This window comes from Ambystoma mexicanum, chromosome 1p, assembly GCF_040938575.1.
Source record: "Ambystoma mexicanum isolate Mex_15411 chromosome 1p, UKY_AmexF1_1, whole genome shotgun sequence".
Classification (NCBI taxonomy): Eukaryota; Metazoa; Chordata; class Amphibia; order Caudata; family Ambystomatidae; genus Ambystoma; species Ambystoma mexicanum.
Window position 1 is genome coordinate 518,601,156 of NC_090921.1, and position 16,249 is coordinate 518,617,404.

Genomic DNA, 16,249 nt, shown 5'->3' on the forward strand with positions numbered 1-16,249 from the left:
AGGCACATGCCATCATTCACAATTCCATCTAAGCGTGGCACGGCACATGCTATCATTTACAATTCCAACTAAGTGAGCTATATGCTACCAGTCATAATACTGTCTAGATGAGGTACATGCTATCCTTTACAATTCAATCTAAGTGTGGATCATGCCATCATTCACAATTCCATCTAATTGTGGCACATGCTACCATTCGCAATTTCATCTAGGTGCGGGATATGCCATCATTCACAATTCTAATCATTTGCAGTACCAACTGAGGGGTAAGCTACCAATCAGTTATGTCTAGATGAGGTACATGCTATCGTTTACAAGTCCAACTAAGTGAGCGATATGCTACAATTCTAATTCTATCTAGATGAGGCACATGCTATCCTTCACAATTCCAACTAAATGAGCTATATGCTAACAGTCATAATTCTGTCTAGATGAGGCACATGCTATCATTCACAATTCTATCATTTACTGTACCAACTAAGTGAGGGATATGCTACCAATCATAGTTATGTCTAGATGAGGTACATGCTATCGTTTACAATTCCAACTAAGTGAGCTATATGCTACTAGTCATAATTCTATCTAGATGAGGCACATGTTATCATTCAGAATTCCATCTATCATTTACAGTACCAACTAAGTGAGGGATATGATATGATTCCATGAAAGCGTGGCACTTGGTAACATTATTACACCTGTCTCGGTGTGAGGCTGGCTAATCATCGCCTCTGGGAGTAGCACAAGTTAACATTGGTAAGTATGGTTGGACGTTATGCAGGACAACATTTACAGTCCAGCCTTGAATGGATTTAGCTTGGTGGTCAAATCTGTCTAGGTGTGCATGGTCTGAGTCTATGGCAGTTTACGCTAAGGAAAGGTAAGGTAAGGTAGAGTGGCGGGGGCTTTCTGGAGTAGAGTAATTGCTCTACACCCCACCCATGCCACACACAGTTTTGTTGGGGTCTGTACACTTCAGGCTTCCCCTGCGGACACTTTCTGGAGCCGCAATTGCAGGAGCCGCCCTTTGCCTTGGGGTCCTTAGCAGCAAGGGCTGCCCTGGGAAGGTCAGTTATGACCAGGTGAATGTACCAATCAGGGCGGGTTGGAGGGGGGTGGCTGGGAAAAGGCCAGGCACAAAGGACTACACCCCACAGACTGCACCCTTTGGATGCAGCACAGAAAAAAGCATCAGAAGCCAAAACAAGCTAGACAGACACCAGATTAGCACACAGTGCTCACCAAAAAATATAAATACATAAATGGTTAATAAATAAAATTAAAAAAAATATATATTATAATTTGAAGAAAAAAACAACTCACCACTCCAAAAGAGTGCATAAAGCAGGCCAAAAACAAATTACAATCATTGTGAAACTACTCACTCACAATCAACCAGCCCCTAAGGTTGATTCCAGACTGGTGTCCATGCCACATCCTTCCACATGGCTGTCCACAAAGCAAAAAAAAACAACAAAAAAATGTTGAGTTACCTACAAGTTCTCAACAACCTACGACCCCCAAACCAATGGGTTGGTATGACAATGCATTACTTACCGTAAAAGCATTTCTGATGGTTGTATCTGCTTAGATTCACATGCTGTGCATAGGTCCGACATCCAGTGGTCACTGCGGAGTATTGCATTTTGTTTTTCGTAGTCGAAAAGGGGACGTCGACAAGGCGTGTCTGTAACACTATCCCTATAGTGACGTGCGTTGTACCCACAATCCCTCACGCGTCGAGGTCCCTCTGTTTGTATTTTTCTGCCCTGAGGGAGCCTTCTAGATGTGAGTGAGTACAGAAAAGAGAGAAATATAGAAAGATGTCTATGTTCCTTCCATCCAAGCGGGGAGGAAGGGTGGGCGCATGTGAATCTAAGCAGATACAACCATCAGAAATGCTTTTACGGTAAGTAATGCATTGTCTTCTGATGTTTGTTAATCTGCTTAGAATCACATGCTGTGCATAGACTAGCGAGCAGTACCCGGAGATGGCGGTGGGTTATGAGAAGGAACAGTAGAGAAAAGATGTCTTAATACTGCCTGCCCAACCTGGGAATCAGATCTAGAGTGTGCATCTAGACAGTAGTGTTTTGTAAATGTGTGCACAGAACTCCAGGTTGCCGCTTTGCAGATGGACTCAAGGGGAACATTTGCAATGAATGCTATGGAGGCCCCCGTGCCTCGAGTGGAATGTGCTCTTGGCTTGAAGGGTAGTTCTCTCTTAGCAAGAGTGTAACAGAGAGTGATGCATTGTACCATCCATCTAGATATAGTGGACTTAGAGACTGCATCTCCTTCTCTTCCTGCTGCCACCGAGACAAAGAACTGATTAGTCTTTCTCAGTGATCTGGTTCTTTCCATGTAGAACATGACAGCTCTGCGTACATCTAGTGTATGCAGACTTTTTTCTCCCAAGCTGGAAGGGTTTTGAAAGAACGTTGGTAGTTCTATAGATTGGTTTACGTGAAATTTTGAGATGAATTTTGGTGCAAACCTTGGGTGTGTGCGAAGAACCACTTTATCTTTGTGAACTGATACGAAGGGTTCTAGTACAGAAAGAGCCTGTAGTTCACTTACTCTCCTAATGGATGTGATAGCTATTAGGAAAGCAGTCTTAAGAGAGGTATTTAAGAGTTGCCTTGTGCATGGGTTCGAAAGGAGTGCCCATGAGTCTAGAAAGTACCACGTTTAAGTCCCATCCGGGAGCTGGGTTAGCTATCGGGGGGTGTATTCTTTTTACCCCTTCCATAAAGGCTTTGATAACTGGTATCTTCCACCACGACACTTTAAGTTGGGAAGTGGTGTATGCAGAAAGTGCTGCTAGGTGGACTTTAATGGAATTAAACACTAGACCTGAATCCAGTAAATGGGTCAAGTACAGAATAATGTCAGTGGCAGAGCAGTCAACCGGGTTGATGTTCTTACTTCTACACCAGATGACAAATCTTTTCCACTTGCTAGAGTAGCAGTGGCGAGTATTAGGTTTTCTGGCTTCCCTGAGGATGTCCATACATCTCTGTGGGAGTTGTAAGTGTCCAAATTCTATGATCTCAGGAGCCAGGCTGCTAAGTTCATGGTCTGAGGGCATGGATGCAGTGTTCTGCCCTTGTCTTGTGACAGCATGTTGTACGGGCAGGGAAGTTTTACTGGGGGAGATAGGGACATCTCCATCAAGTGAGCGAACCATGGCTGCCGGGCCCACATGGGGGCCACTAGTATCATGGTAACCTGCTCCTGGTGCATCTTGTGCACCACTTTGTTGAGAAGGGGAGTCGGGGGAAAGGCGTAAACAAATTTCCCTGACCATTGAATCAACAGACCGTTCCCCTTGGACTGGTTCTGGGGGTACCTGGAGGCGTAACTTTGGCATTGTGAGTTCTCCAGGGTTGCGAACAGGTCTATTTCCGGGAATCCCCATTGCGTGAAGACGTCTAAGATGATGTCTTCGTGCAATTGCCATTCGTACTCTTCGGGCAGTGGGAAGTCTCTGCTGAGTTTGTCTGCTAGCAGATCGAGTTCCCCTGGTACATGTTGTGATAGTAGGAACATGTTGTGTTTGAGAGCCCACTTCCAAATATTCTGGGACAGCTTGGACAGTCCTGGAGAGTGAGTGCCCCCTTGCTTGTTGAGGTAGTACATGGCTGTGGTGCTGTCTGTGAGGACCATCACTGTCTTTCCTTGTAAGTGTTCCTGAAAGGCTTTCAGTGCTTTGAACAACGCTAGTAGTTCCAGCAGGTTTATATGCTTGGATGCTAAACTCGGAGTCCACACTCCGTGGGCCGTCTGATGGGATAGGTGAGCCCCCCATCCTGTAAGGGATGCGTCTGTGGTTAGAGTGGCTTCCACTGCGGGTGTGGCAAAAGTTTTCCCTAATAACAGGTTTTCTTTTGTCCACCACCGTAGCGAGAGAACCAAGGCCTGCGAGACCACCACTAGATCGTCCCATTGTCCGCTGGCCTGACACCACTGGCTGTAGAGCCACTCTTGCATTGGGCGCATGCGCAGGCGCGCGTGAGGTACCAAATAAATACATGACGCCATCATCCCTAGCAAGCGCATTGCTTTGCGTACCGTCACCTCTCGGCCTACTACATAATGGGGAATTTGAAACAGCATGTTTTGGACCCTCTCGTTGGAGGGGAATACGAGGCCGTCCTTTGTTCGAATTAGAGCCCCTAGGAATTGTTTGGTTTGGCTGGGGTCTAAGCTGGACTTCTTTTCGTTGATGGAGAAGCCCAGTTGGGACAAAAGGTCTACGGTCTTTTGGGTATTGGAGAAGCAGGTTTCGTAAGAATCCCCTGTTATGAGCCAGTCGTCGAGGTAAGGGTATACCGGGATGGATAACCTGCGTAGGTGGGCCGCTGCCACTGCCAGTACTTTCGTGAATACCCTTGGTGCAGATGCTATCCCGAAGGGTAGTACTCTGAACTGGTAGTGCTTGTTCTCTATCTTGAACCTGAGGTATTTTCTGTGCGCTGGCAACATTAAAATATGAAAGTATGCATCTTTCATGTCTAGTGTTGTCATGTAATCCCCTTGTGATAAAAGTGGGATTACTTCCTGCAAGGTCACCATACAAAACTTTTGGGGTTTGACAAACCTGTTCGCTGGGCGCAGATCTAATACAGGGCGCATGGTTAAGTCCTTTTTGGGTACAAGGAAGTACACTGAATAAATACCTTCTGTTACCTGTGATAGGGGGACGGGCTCTATAGCTTCTTTCTTCAGTAGTTCTTCCACCTCTTGAAGAAGGATGGAGAGGTGTTGCGGTGTCATGCGTCGGTTCCGTGGGGGTTTGTACTTCGGGGAACCGTTGAACTCGATGCAGTATCCGTGGGCTATGGTGGATAATACCCAACGGTCTGACGTGATTCCCTCCCATGCTGAAAGGAACGATGTTAGCCGGCCCCCGACCGGTGATGCATGGGAGGGGACCCGAATTTTCGGGTCATTTGCTGGTATTGGGCGTGGAACCTCTGGGGCTGGAACCACGACCTCTTCCTTTGCCACGGCGTTGGCCTCTGACTGAACTGGGTGTTACCCTGGTTAGTGGGCCAGTTGGAGCCAGAGTAATATTGTTGTTGTTGGTTCTGCTGCTGTCTTTGGCCACGAAAGGAGCGTTTATTACCATAGCCTCGCCTGTTAGGGGGCCTAGAAATTTGATCAAGAGTCTTGATGGTATCAAACTCTTTTTTAGCATGTTCTAGGGCCTCATTTACTGCTTTCCCAAACATATGCGTCTGTTCAATGGGTTTATTTATGAGTGAGGCTTGGGTTTCGGGCTTAAAACCTGAATTGCGTAGCCAAACGTGGCGCTTGAGAAGTATTCCCTGCACTAGGGAGCGGCCAGCCGTCTCAGCGGCATCTAGGGAGTTCTTAACGATGCCCTGGTTTACCAGTGTGCCCTCTGATATTATAGCTAGCAGGCGAGAACGCAGAGGTTCAGGTGCTTCCTCTGCTTCGCTGCGCAGCTTGTTCCACTGTGCATCTGCGTAGCTAGCTAAAAGTGAGTTGTTATTAGCAATTCTAGTAGAGAAGGCGGCGGAGGTCGTGATTCTCTTCCCTAGTGCGTAGAGTTTTTTGCCTTCTTTGTCTGGAGGTGCTTCACTAGTGGATAGTGGCACCCCTGCTCTTTTTCTTGTGTTGGTAACCACAAGGGAGTCCGGAATAGAGTGTCCTTTGATGTATAAAGGGTGAGAGGATGAAGGGCTGAAGAGCTTTTCTATTCTAGGGTTGACCCCTCTTACTAAAGCTGGGTTTGTAAGGGAAGGAGAAATTCTTCTTTTAATAGAAGCCAGGAGTGGAATAGATTGGCTAACAGGGGCTTTTTCTTTGATGACTTTTTCTACAAAGTCAATGTCTGGAAGAGTTTCCCCTGTATCAATCTCAAAATGCGCTGCTGCCTTGCGCAATAGTGCATTGAGGGAAGGTTGGTCATCTATGGGAGAGGAGTTCCCATGTGAATCCTTGAGAGGAGAAGGTAGAAAGGCATCAGGGTCTGAATGTACTGATGGGGATTGCCAAGGCTGCACTGACGGTGAATGCCAGGGCTGCGAGGTAGCTGTATCCTCTTCAAACCCTGTAGCAGTGGTGTAAGGATCTTCTTCGAACCCCTCTTCCTCAAGTTCTACCTCTTCTTCTCCCCCCCAAACACTCATCTTCTTGGAGGTATTGCTCCTCCTCAGTGAGGTCAACCAGCCTAGGAATCTTGACTCTAGGGTCATCCTGTGCCCATTCTCTTTGTCTTTTGTGAGTGGGTGGGTCTTGGTTTCCTAGAAACCTTTCCATTTTCTCCATGCAAGAATGGAGTCTTTCAAGGGTCTCATGGGGTACCCCTGAATAGTCTAGAGGGGGGAAATTAGTGTTTTCGCCTTCGAATCGTTTCGAACGCTCCCACAACGTCGACGAGAGGTTCCCGTCTCCTTCTGAAAAGCCTTCAGGTAGTTCGGAAGCGTCCTTTGGAGAAAGGGGTAGTTCCTGGCTACTTTTATGTTTTTTCGACGCGGTATTCGACGTTTGTTTCGTCGTCCGCGTACGCTTGTCTTCGGCGACAATTCTCGCTAGGCTCTCGACCATGATTTTGTCCGTCGAGGGCTCTGTTGTCGACGTTGTGTGCGTTGCGCGTTGTACCTCGACGGTCGCTCTATGGAGCGCTGCGTCGGATGTTTTTGGGGTAGCGCCCGTGTTAGATGGAAGCCCAATCGCTGGTCGCGGTTGCGTTTGCGGGTGGGGCTTGTGACCTTTACGGTCTGCGGTAGACGCCGGAGTGCCCTGCGTCCCCTTCGGCGCTGATGGATCCTTCGTTCTCGACGAAGAAGAGCCGTGGGTAGTGTGTTTAGCCTTATGGGGTTTGTGTGCGTCCTTGTCGCCGGGGTGTTCATCCCCATAAGCAGGGCGTGAGCCGAGCCCGTCGGGGCCGGGGACGGACGAGGAGCGGGAGCGCTCCTTCTGGGGGTTCATGACTTCCGTAACGGACGTCGAGTTATCGCACTCCTCGTCACTTTCAGTAACAGCGGCAGCGGGTGGGGAAACTGACTTCGACATCGCGTAGTCCGCCCACCTCTTAACCCTACGTTCTTTAAGAGTCCTGGGTTTTAAGAGCTTGCAGGCTGCGCAGCTGTTCTCTATGTGATCGAGGGGTAAGCAACGATTACAGAGCTTGTGCTTATCTTTCCAAGTATATTTGCCCCTGCAGCGTGGGCAAAACTTAAATGGTGTCTTCTCCATAGCTGAGGCAATAATAGCTGGCGATAACAACCCCAAGGGAAAAAAAGGGGAGAAAGAAAGACATTCTCAAAGAGAAGAGACAAAGTTTTAACCCCCACTCTCCCTACTGTAAGTTGGCCGTCGAGGCCAGGCCACGTGTTCGGCAGCGCCGAAGGATCTCCTCCGCTCTTCCTCTCCGTCGAAAATCAGTTCGGCGGAGAAGCAGCTTCAGAGCTAACGTCGAGGGGGAGGGATCGTTATCAGTATATTAAGTTATGACAAAAAAAGGACCGAGGTCCGTGGCAAGTATAGCAATGTCTCTCTAGGAGCTCCGCGAAAGGCGACCAGAAACTGGGCGGAAAAAAACAATCAGAGGGACCTCGACGCGTGAGGGATTGTGGGTACAACGCACGTCACTATAGGGATAGTGTTACAGACACGCCTTGTCGACGTCCCCTTTTCGACTACAAAAAACAAAATGCAATACTCCGCAGTGACCACTGGATGTCGGACCTATGCACAGCATGTGATTCTAAGCAGATTAACAAACATCAGAAAGAGGTTTACAAGAACTATGAAGAGCACGATAGGTGCTTTAGAAGAACCCCTTATAAGAAAGTGTGACCTTCTACTGCCATGCCTTCTCTTTGCTTATAGAGATGTCCCTCAGGAAGAGGATGGATTCAGTCCCTTTGAACTCCTCTATGGTCATCCGGTTAGAGGTCCATTGGCCCTAATCAAAGAAGGGTTAGGGAGTGCTCCTTCCCACAAGCCAGTGAGAGTCACTGACTATGTGTTAGGTCTCCGGAGGAGAATGATACACATGATGACAGAAGCATCTGATAACTTGAAAGCAGGTCAGGCTCTGGTGAAGCATTGGCATGACCAGAAGGCAAATGTGGTTGAGTTTACTCAAGACCAGCTAGTTCTAGTTATGGTACCTACAAAGAAGATGGCCTTAGAGGGCAAATGGACTGGACCCTTCAAGGTTGGGGAAAACTTGGAGGTCCATTATTTGGTGGACTTAGGCAACCCTAAGGTGGCCCCCAGGGTCTTTCACAACAAACGCCTAAAGGCCTACATCTCTAGATCAGACCTGGGAGCTTTGTTTCTAGCCTCTGCTCAAGAGGAGACGAACCTCTACCCGACCTCCTCAGGGGACAACCTTTAGATGGAAAGATAGGAGTCAATCACTCTTCAGATCCGACACTGGAACAATAGGAGTGCAGAATTCTGTTAAATCAGTTTTCCCCTCCGTTTTCACTCACCAGGCTTGACCCCTTGTGGCCAGCATGAGATTCTCACTGGTGACTGTTTACCTGTTAAAAGCAGAGGTTACAGAATGTCAGACCACGTAAGAACCCACATAAAGGCAGAGGTCAACAAGATGCTTGATCTCGGGGTAATAGAGCCATCTACCAGTCCATGGTCTAGTCCAAATGTGCTAGTACAATAAAAAGGCAGGATCCAAAGAGTTGAGATGCTGTGTGGACTATAGAGCACTTAATGCAGTCACCATGACTGATGCCCATCCCTTACCTAGGACAGATGAGATGGTGGACAAACCTGGTTCAGCCAAGTACCTCAGTACATTTGACCTAGCCTCAGGCTATTGGCAAATGGCTCTGACAGACCATGCCAAGGAAAAAATTGCATTTATTTTCAAACCCAGGAGGCCTCTACCAGTTTAAGGTCATGCCTTTTGGACTAAAGAATGCACCTGCTACATTCCAAAGGATGATGAATCATGTTCTGATTGGGATGGAGGGCTTCTGCATGGCATACTTGGATGACCTTGCAGTGTTCAGCCCTATTGGGAAGGAACATATTGACCACTTCTGTGGGATAAACTACGGTTTCCCAGAGCAGTAAAGTGAAATTGACTTACATTTGTAGCTTTCTAGACCCAGCACACACTATCTTACAATAGGGGACTGGAGGGGTTACTTAGTATCCCCTTTGTCTAGCTTCTCATGTAACAATTTTATGTTATCCCTTCCTCACCGAATAGCTGGTGGCAGTAGTTTTGTTTTAACTACCATGGTGTGCATTTACCGCGGGCTGCGTTCGCAGCTGCAGTAAAGCACCCAAGGCAGCAATTTTTGTCAACATGCCCCGGTCTTTTTTCACCCGTTCTTTCTGGCAAGGTCCTTCTTGAGATTTACTCTGCGCGCCAAACCAGGTTTGGTCCCATTGTTCACTTTGCCTTTGGCGGGATTCACAAGTGAAGCCTGCCTCTGGCTACAGGGTGCTGGGGTGGGCAGGAAGTGAGGGAGGTGCCCGAAACTCCCTGTTCCAAGTCTCTTAGGAGACCCAAATGCACTCAGTAGTTATTGGCCTGATGACTGTCCGGCAAGGACAGCCACCCTGCTGGGTGAGTGACAACTAGGCTTGAATGAATGGGGGAGAACTGAATAAAAGGCAACACTTTTGGCTTGGAAGGCAGGCGACCACTGGACGAAGGAACCAAATAAGAACTTGAAGAGGATGCCTGCTGCAACTCCTGGACCGTTGGTTTACCCGGTGAAGCCCTACTGCTGTGTTGAAACTCCAAATTCGTATCCCCTTGAGTTGGTGGGATCAATCAACTTCTAAGTAATCCACCTGGACATCCTGTCGGAGCTGGTTGAATTTCCAGAGTTGCTGCCGGAAACTGTACAGCCAGGGAGAGAAACACTAGATTGTGTGCGCATTGCTTTTAAGCTGGCCTAGAGCTTCGGGAAGATCCTCCAGACTCCCAGGAAGCAGGACTGACCGAGCCCGAGCTCCCACAACAGAGTGCACGACCCCAGAAGCAAGGAAAGTCCATCTCGACAGCCAGGAACTGCGGTGTAGCTGTTTGCGGTAGTCACGAGGAGCAGAAACACTGAACAGCCACTGATTTCAAGATTGCCGGTTGCAAGCGGTGACCGTCCCATTGCAGGAGTCCCCAAAAGTCCTCCCTCTTGTCCCCACAACTGAGGCCCAGGAACAGTGAGATCTGCACAGCTGCAGAGGAACAGAAGTCATCTGCTGCACTTTTTCTTCAATTCGAAGGTACTGTACAAAGCCAGAGAATGTACCTCTTGCTGTAGAGTTGCTTGCATCGTCTACTACTCACAAGTCTAACGGCTTGTGGCCCTACATTTGATTCTTTTCTTCAAAGACTTCTAAAACATTGAGCAAAGACTTTCTACTTACCAGGTGCTTCATCCTATATAACACTTTTGCCCATTGACTTCGGCCTAGCCTGTTGTACTGAATTACTCTGCTGTAGGGATCCAGAAGTACTTGCCTGCTTAAGAATATTTGTTGTTCTAATAACCTTTTCCTTTTGCCAACTTATAACCGTATTTTAGATACAAACAGGAAGATATTAATGTCCCCAGCACTCTAGCTATTTAAGTCACCTCAGGGTGTAGGTTGTGTCTGTGGGCCATCCCAAAAGGGTATTTACTGATTTAGAAACTAAGAGTGTACAGTATTGAAGTGTATTTGTGTGTTACCATTATATTGCTCCCTTCTGAAGAAGTCTTATTCTGACAAATAATTTGTCATTCAAGAAACCTTGTGTGTTTATTTGAATACTTGTCACTGTGAATCTCTGTGCAACTCCCCTACAGCTCACATTGACCCCTCTTCAGATGAGCCTAGCTGCTCAACACGCTACCAAAACTGTGTAGTACAATCTTATACCTAAGGTTGGGTTTCCTATACCTGTATGCAGAGTTGTTTGTAGTGTTCCCAGAGGGTACTGCGTACAAACTTTGCCTAATAAGGACTGAAGGGCGAGGGGCGGAGCTCAGGAGGGCAGGGTTACGGCCACATGCAGTACCCAGCGTAAAAATAAAAGGACAAAAATGTGTAATTTTTTATGCTTTTTACAAAAGTGCCACGGTCCTGTCCCGAAGGACAGAATGTCCCACAAGTATGAAGGAAAGGGGAGGGGACGTAGGAGTAAGATATATATTGCTTCATGCAATTACTACAGGTATAGATCTGCAATAACTGACATTTCCAGTCTTGTTACCGTTGATTGGTGCCATTACAGTGGCTGTTGCCATAGCCAGCACAATGAGTAAGTTAGCTCAGCAGAATTTCAACACTGAATAAAAGTCATAACAAACCTTTCCAATTAACTCAGTTTTGTCAAGTTAGTCAGGAGTCAAATGAGCTATTTACATCATGTACTGGTGGGTAACACAAGATAGCAGAACTCCATGTAAGGCTGAGAAGAAGTGGCATCCAGCAAAGCCGTCTTTTAAATGATTTTTCTATTCACATATTTGTAAAACCTTACAAGTTGGTTACCTGTGCGTTATTCCAAGTCCTTAGGATAGAATATACTTTCATTCAACACAACTGGAATATTTCTTAAATATGAACGATTAAAAGACCAAGTATTAAAAAAGACTGGTGTGACCATGTATTATGAGGATGTACCTGATGCTGTACTTTTAATGGATACTGTAGGTTACCTCTGAGCGTTGTGATCTTAAAAAGATACCATGTCTTCAGATAGTTCCTCTATTTCATAACCAAACTCCTTTGTGACTCACAATATCCTCAGGGAAGAGTAGGGTGCACTTTATCCCGTATTAGCGATTTTAACATAACTACTAATGTATTCAAACGTGTAAAGAGTTTTGTATACACCTGTGTACCGCAGACTTTGCAATTGCTAACTGTATTTCAGAGCAAGCAGACCTCCACCTGAGATCAAGTCCAACTGCTCAGTCTCTACCTTTGAGAGTTTGGTTACGAGTTAAGTGTAACCAAGTTGCACCCCTACATTGGGTTCTTATAACCCCTCAGGCTGGTTTCTGAAAATCCCTCTTAACAAAACCAAAACACAAATCTCTATGGTAGAGCATCCCAGTTGATAACTGGTGAAAACACCATGGGGCACAGATATAATGCCAGACAATCATTGGATTTTGAACCTCCTTCAAAGATATATCTAATTAGGTGGAATACCAATCCTTCACATTTTGAAGGTGGGTGGTGTTGCAGACCTATTCACAATGTTTGCAATAGGTTTAGCATGAAGAAGAAAAATGGTCCAATAAATGAACTTTTAATTAGTTAATGTCTGGGGAAAGTCGACTATTGCACTTGCCTTCTCTGTGATTCCCAGAATAGAATATGCCTTGCCCTAGCTCTCTCCCTCGAACTGCCCAAATAAGCCTCCACCTACCTCAACGACAGATTAATGAAATTCACAACAGAAATTAAGTTGCGTCAAACACTATACGACTAAATCAGTGGTCAAGGAGCGGGAAATTCAATCCACAAGGAAAACATATCCAGCATCATGAGATCAGAGAGAAAAGGGAAGACAATAACATGAAAATTAATGGTTTAATAACAAATTAACTACTGTACAGAGGTTCCTCAAACTATCAACGAAGAGCAATAATTGACTAAGCCAGGGGGTGGGGGGAGGGGGGCTTTAACCTTTTTTCATTCTTCCTAAGGTGCAATCATAATAAACCAAAAACAGACTAAATTATGTAGAGAAAATTACATTAAGGACTATGGACAGATTGCGTTGCAGTGGGCATGGCGAGTAGCTAGACAATGCCAAAATAGCACTTCAAACAAGAACCTTTGGAGAAAGGCCTACTAGGAAAGAAAAAACTGTCTGCTTACCCATCAATTATTAGCTGGTCATAAGGGGCACCTTTGTCACAGACCGGACACATCCATGTTGGCTTTTTCTCATTCATCTGCAGGTAGAAGACTGCATCAAAACATTGCAGGTGTGCACAGGTCTCTGCTCGGCACGGCACTGTGAGTCGCATTTTCACCAGCTGCAAAACAAAAAACAATTACCCATCTGCCAAAGGCACTCATTTTTGTAATAAGACTAGCAGGCACATTGTTCGCCTCTCTTACTAATGCTTCATGGAAGAGACTGGAATTGGCATACATACGTTTTACAGATTTGCCTAAGCACTACTTTGGTCAACATGTAGAACTGCACAAGGGGGCTGTTATGCAAGTTTTAGAATTGGTTTTGGACTCTACAAGGCGTATCCCTTGATGTCAAGGTCGCAACCTCTAATATAGGCCTGTACTACCCAGGGTTGTTAGAGTGGCAGAGCAGCCAGGCTTATCTTGGGATGAGGAATGTGAGCTGTAAATCAGTGCAAGGAAATCAGAACATACATAGATCCAAGGAGAAACACTTGCAGTTATAGCAAAACAGTGATTTGTGCATACACATACACAAGGCAGTTAAACTCAAAGAAATGTATACACTAGCAACATCAAACGTTTATTTAGAATATTAAGGGAATAAAGGAGGCAAGTACGTTGTTCTATACTTTTCTTATCCAAAGAGTGGGACTTCAGTTAAGGTCAGCAAAAGTACTCATTTTAAAATCAACTCTGCAGTATTCAAGTTTAGGTAAATTCAAGAATGCAAAGAGCAACAATCACAGGTAAGCAATACTAACAGCAACTCTTAAAAGGTTTAGGCAGTCTTTTCCCTAACAAGAAAAGGGTTCTTCAGTTCAGGTTTTGGAGGGAAACAATAAAAGCCCAAGCCAAGAGGTTCAGAGGATTGACTGTTAGGAAATCAGCAATGCCCGAATCAATAGGAATGCAACAGTTTGGCTATAAATCTTAGCACAAGTATGCAACAAGTGAGTTGGTCTTGGAAAAAGTTAAGGATCTTAGGAGAAGCCTTCCTGTGGGGCACAGTCTGTTAGGCCTGGGCGACTGAAAATGGGTGAACACCCACACAGTGCTCCAAAAGCAAAGGAATGATACAAACAGCTTCATGTAAGTTTTCCCTAAGTCCCACAGTACATTGACAGTGAAGAAGCTGATGCAGCTGTACGCCTTCTAGCAGCACAGCTGCAAACCCGGAGTCCCAGTCCTTGGTCACAGTGCGAAAGTGGGGGGAGAGAAGGGGACCCTGGATGGGCTCATGCAGCAGTAGTCGAGAGGGGGACTCCCCAACACAGAAATCTGTGTACTCCTGCATCTGTTTGGGTGCTTTTTTTCAGCACCAATAGTTAACAATTTGGTGAGGGGGACTTTGAGGCGAGGATTCATGTTGCTGGAGGTCCACATGGATGCCACCGAAGTTCCAGCGAGATTCGTCAACAGCAAGGCAAATGCACTTAAAGGTGGATGAGGGACCCCGGGTATTGGGATTCTGCAGCCCAGGAACGTCACAGGACAGCTCATATTGAAGAGCCGTCTCAAAGCTGGTTAGGCCCACCAGCCCAGAGGAACTCATCCTTGGCAGAACTTCCCTGTCTATTCAGAAACTTGGTCAGGAGAGCTGCAGTACTAAGTAGTGCTTCCACGGTTACTGGGGGTGCTGCAGGCGTCTTTGGTAGTCTTCGGAGCTTCAGTTCCAGTGGTCGACGTAGCATTCTGTCCCAAAAGCCTCACCTTTCATGCAGGAACCCATTCTTTCAGTCCTATGGACCGGTCAATCACCTGGGGGAAGCTGTCCTTACAGGACAGCCAGCCGCCCAGTTGAAACTGGTTCCAGCCAGGCATACCCTAAGACAAAGGCCAGGGAGATTTTGGGCTCCAGACTCAGCAGACATACTGGAGCCTAGGCAGGCTTCAAAAAGGGATACCGCCATAGGCAAAACTCAAAGAGGAACAAACCTCGCCTGGAATGGTAGAAGGGCCAACAGAGAACACAAACGAAAAATGGTGATAAAAGATGACTGGGGCTATTTCAAGAAAATGATCACTCATGGGTGCTGTACTGCAGCTGTGGAAGCAGCCTGCGAGTAACAAACATGGCAAAAAGGTATCCACTGCCAGCAGACATTTAGGTTTGTCTGTTACTGTAACTATAAAAGTTACAGGAGCAGTGGCAAAGGAGTTACAAGGTAGCCCCTCAGCACTCCACATAAGGCGGTGTGAGCTGATCCCACAAAAAGCAAGGTAAGGTAAACGTACCTTACTATCCTGGAGAACAGTTCTAAGGAAAAAGTAATACAGTACATGAAGGTAAGCCCAAGGGACACCCCAGCACATAAGGTGCTGGGTACTGGAACAACTTATTACAGATGCCTGAAGTGAAATACATGGAGGAAAGCGTGACTCCATTAAAGTAAAAAGAATCATAGTGGCTGAAAAATAGGGCTTCCATCTCAGAGCAAAAAGAATGAGTGAGTGGTAAAAGTCTCATTCATTAAGGAGAGTAAAGCAAAAAAAGAAATCCAGCAAAAGTGCTGGGGGTCTTTCAGGTGGAGCATAATTGGCATAAGAGTTGAAAATTCTCCCGAACAGGGGCACACAAGCCTAACATTAAAGATGACCCAATAAGTTGCCAGCAGCTGTTTTCAGAGAGCCTAGTTGGGGGTGGGGGGACAAGGAGGGAGTGCAATCTACTCATGAAGCAGAGACTTAAATTCAATTCTAAATCAGTCAACCAGAAAAGATGGTCATCAAGTGAAGCAGTTTCACCATTCACAATTATGGAGTCCAACATTGTTCATCTTTATGGAAATCTACAATAAAAAGAAGCCAGTAAATTATAATTTACTCACCGTAGCGACTAACGTACTCCTAGTCCATAGTCCCCTTTCCTCCATACTGTATGGGCGTCCCTCGCTAGGGACAGGAGACTGAACCTTTAAATTTAGAGGCGTGCAGGGGTGCGGCCCCGGGGTATGCCCTCCCCTGAATCCGCCCACCGGCGCCACTCCTCAGTTCCCATTGACGCGTTGATAATATTACCATTGCCTAGTGACACCAGTTTTATTAGGGGGAGGATGGTGGGAGGTATGGAGGAAAGGGGACTATGGAGTAGGCATGCGTTAGTCACTACGGTGAGTAATTTAATTACTGCTACATCCCGTCCCCTTTCCTCCATACTGTATGGGCAATTACAACTGAATGTAGCCCCAGGGTGGAGAGGTGACCCACCTTAAGAAAAAAAGTTCCTTAATACTGCCTGCCCAAATGCTGCATCCGACCTGGAGACGGCATCCAAACATTGCTTGCAAAAAGCTGAGAGAATGGTCCACAAAGCTGCCCTGCTGATGACCTCCCACGGGAGGTGTCTCTGGAACGCGACAGCCGT

General features: G+C 46.4%; 1 protein-coding gene across 2 annotated transcripts in view; it reads right to left on the reverse strand.

Moving 5' to 3' along the window:
• PIAS4 (protein inhibitor of activated STAT 4) overlaps positions 1-16,249 on the reverse strand; it is a 741,820-nt gene that overhangs the window by 146,595 nt on the left and 578,976 nt on the right. For both annotated transcript variants that reach the window (XM_069649398.1, XM_069649399.1), the window contains one exon: positions 12,838-12,998. In XM_069649398.1, coding sequence (XP_069505499.1) covers positions 12,838-12,998 — 161 coding nt within the window. The remainder of the gene's footprint in view (positions 1-12,837; positions 12,999-16,249) is intronic.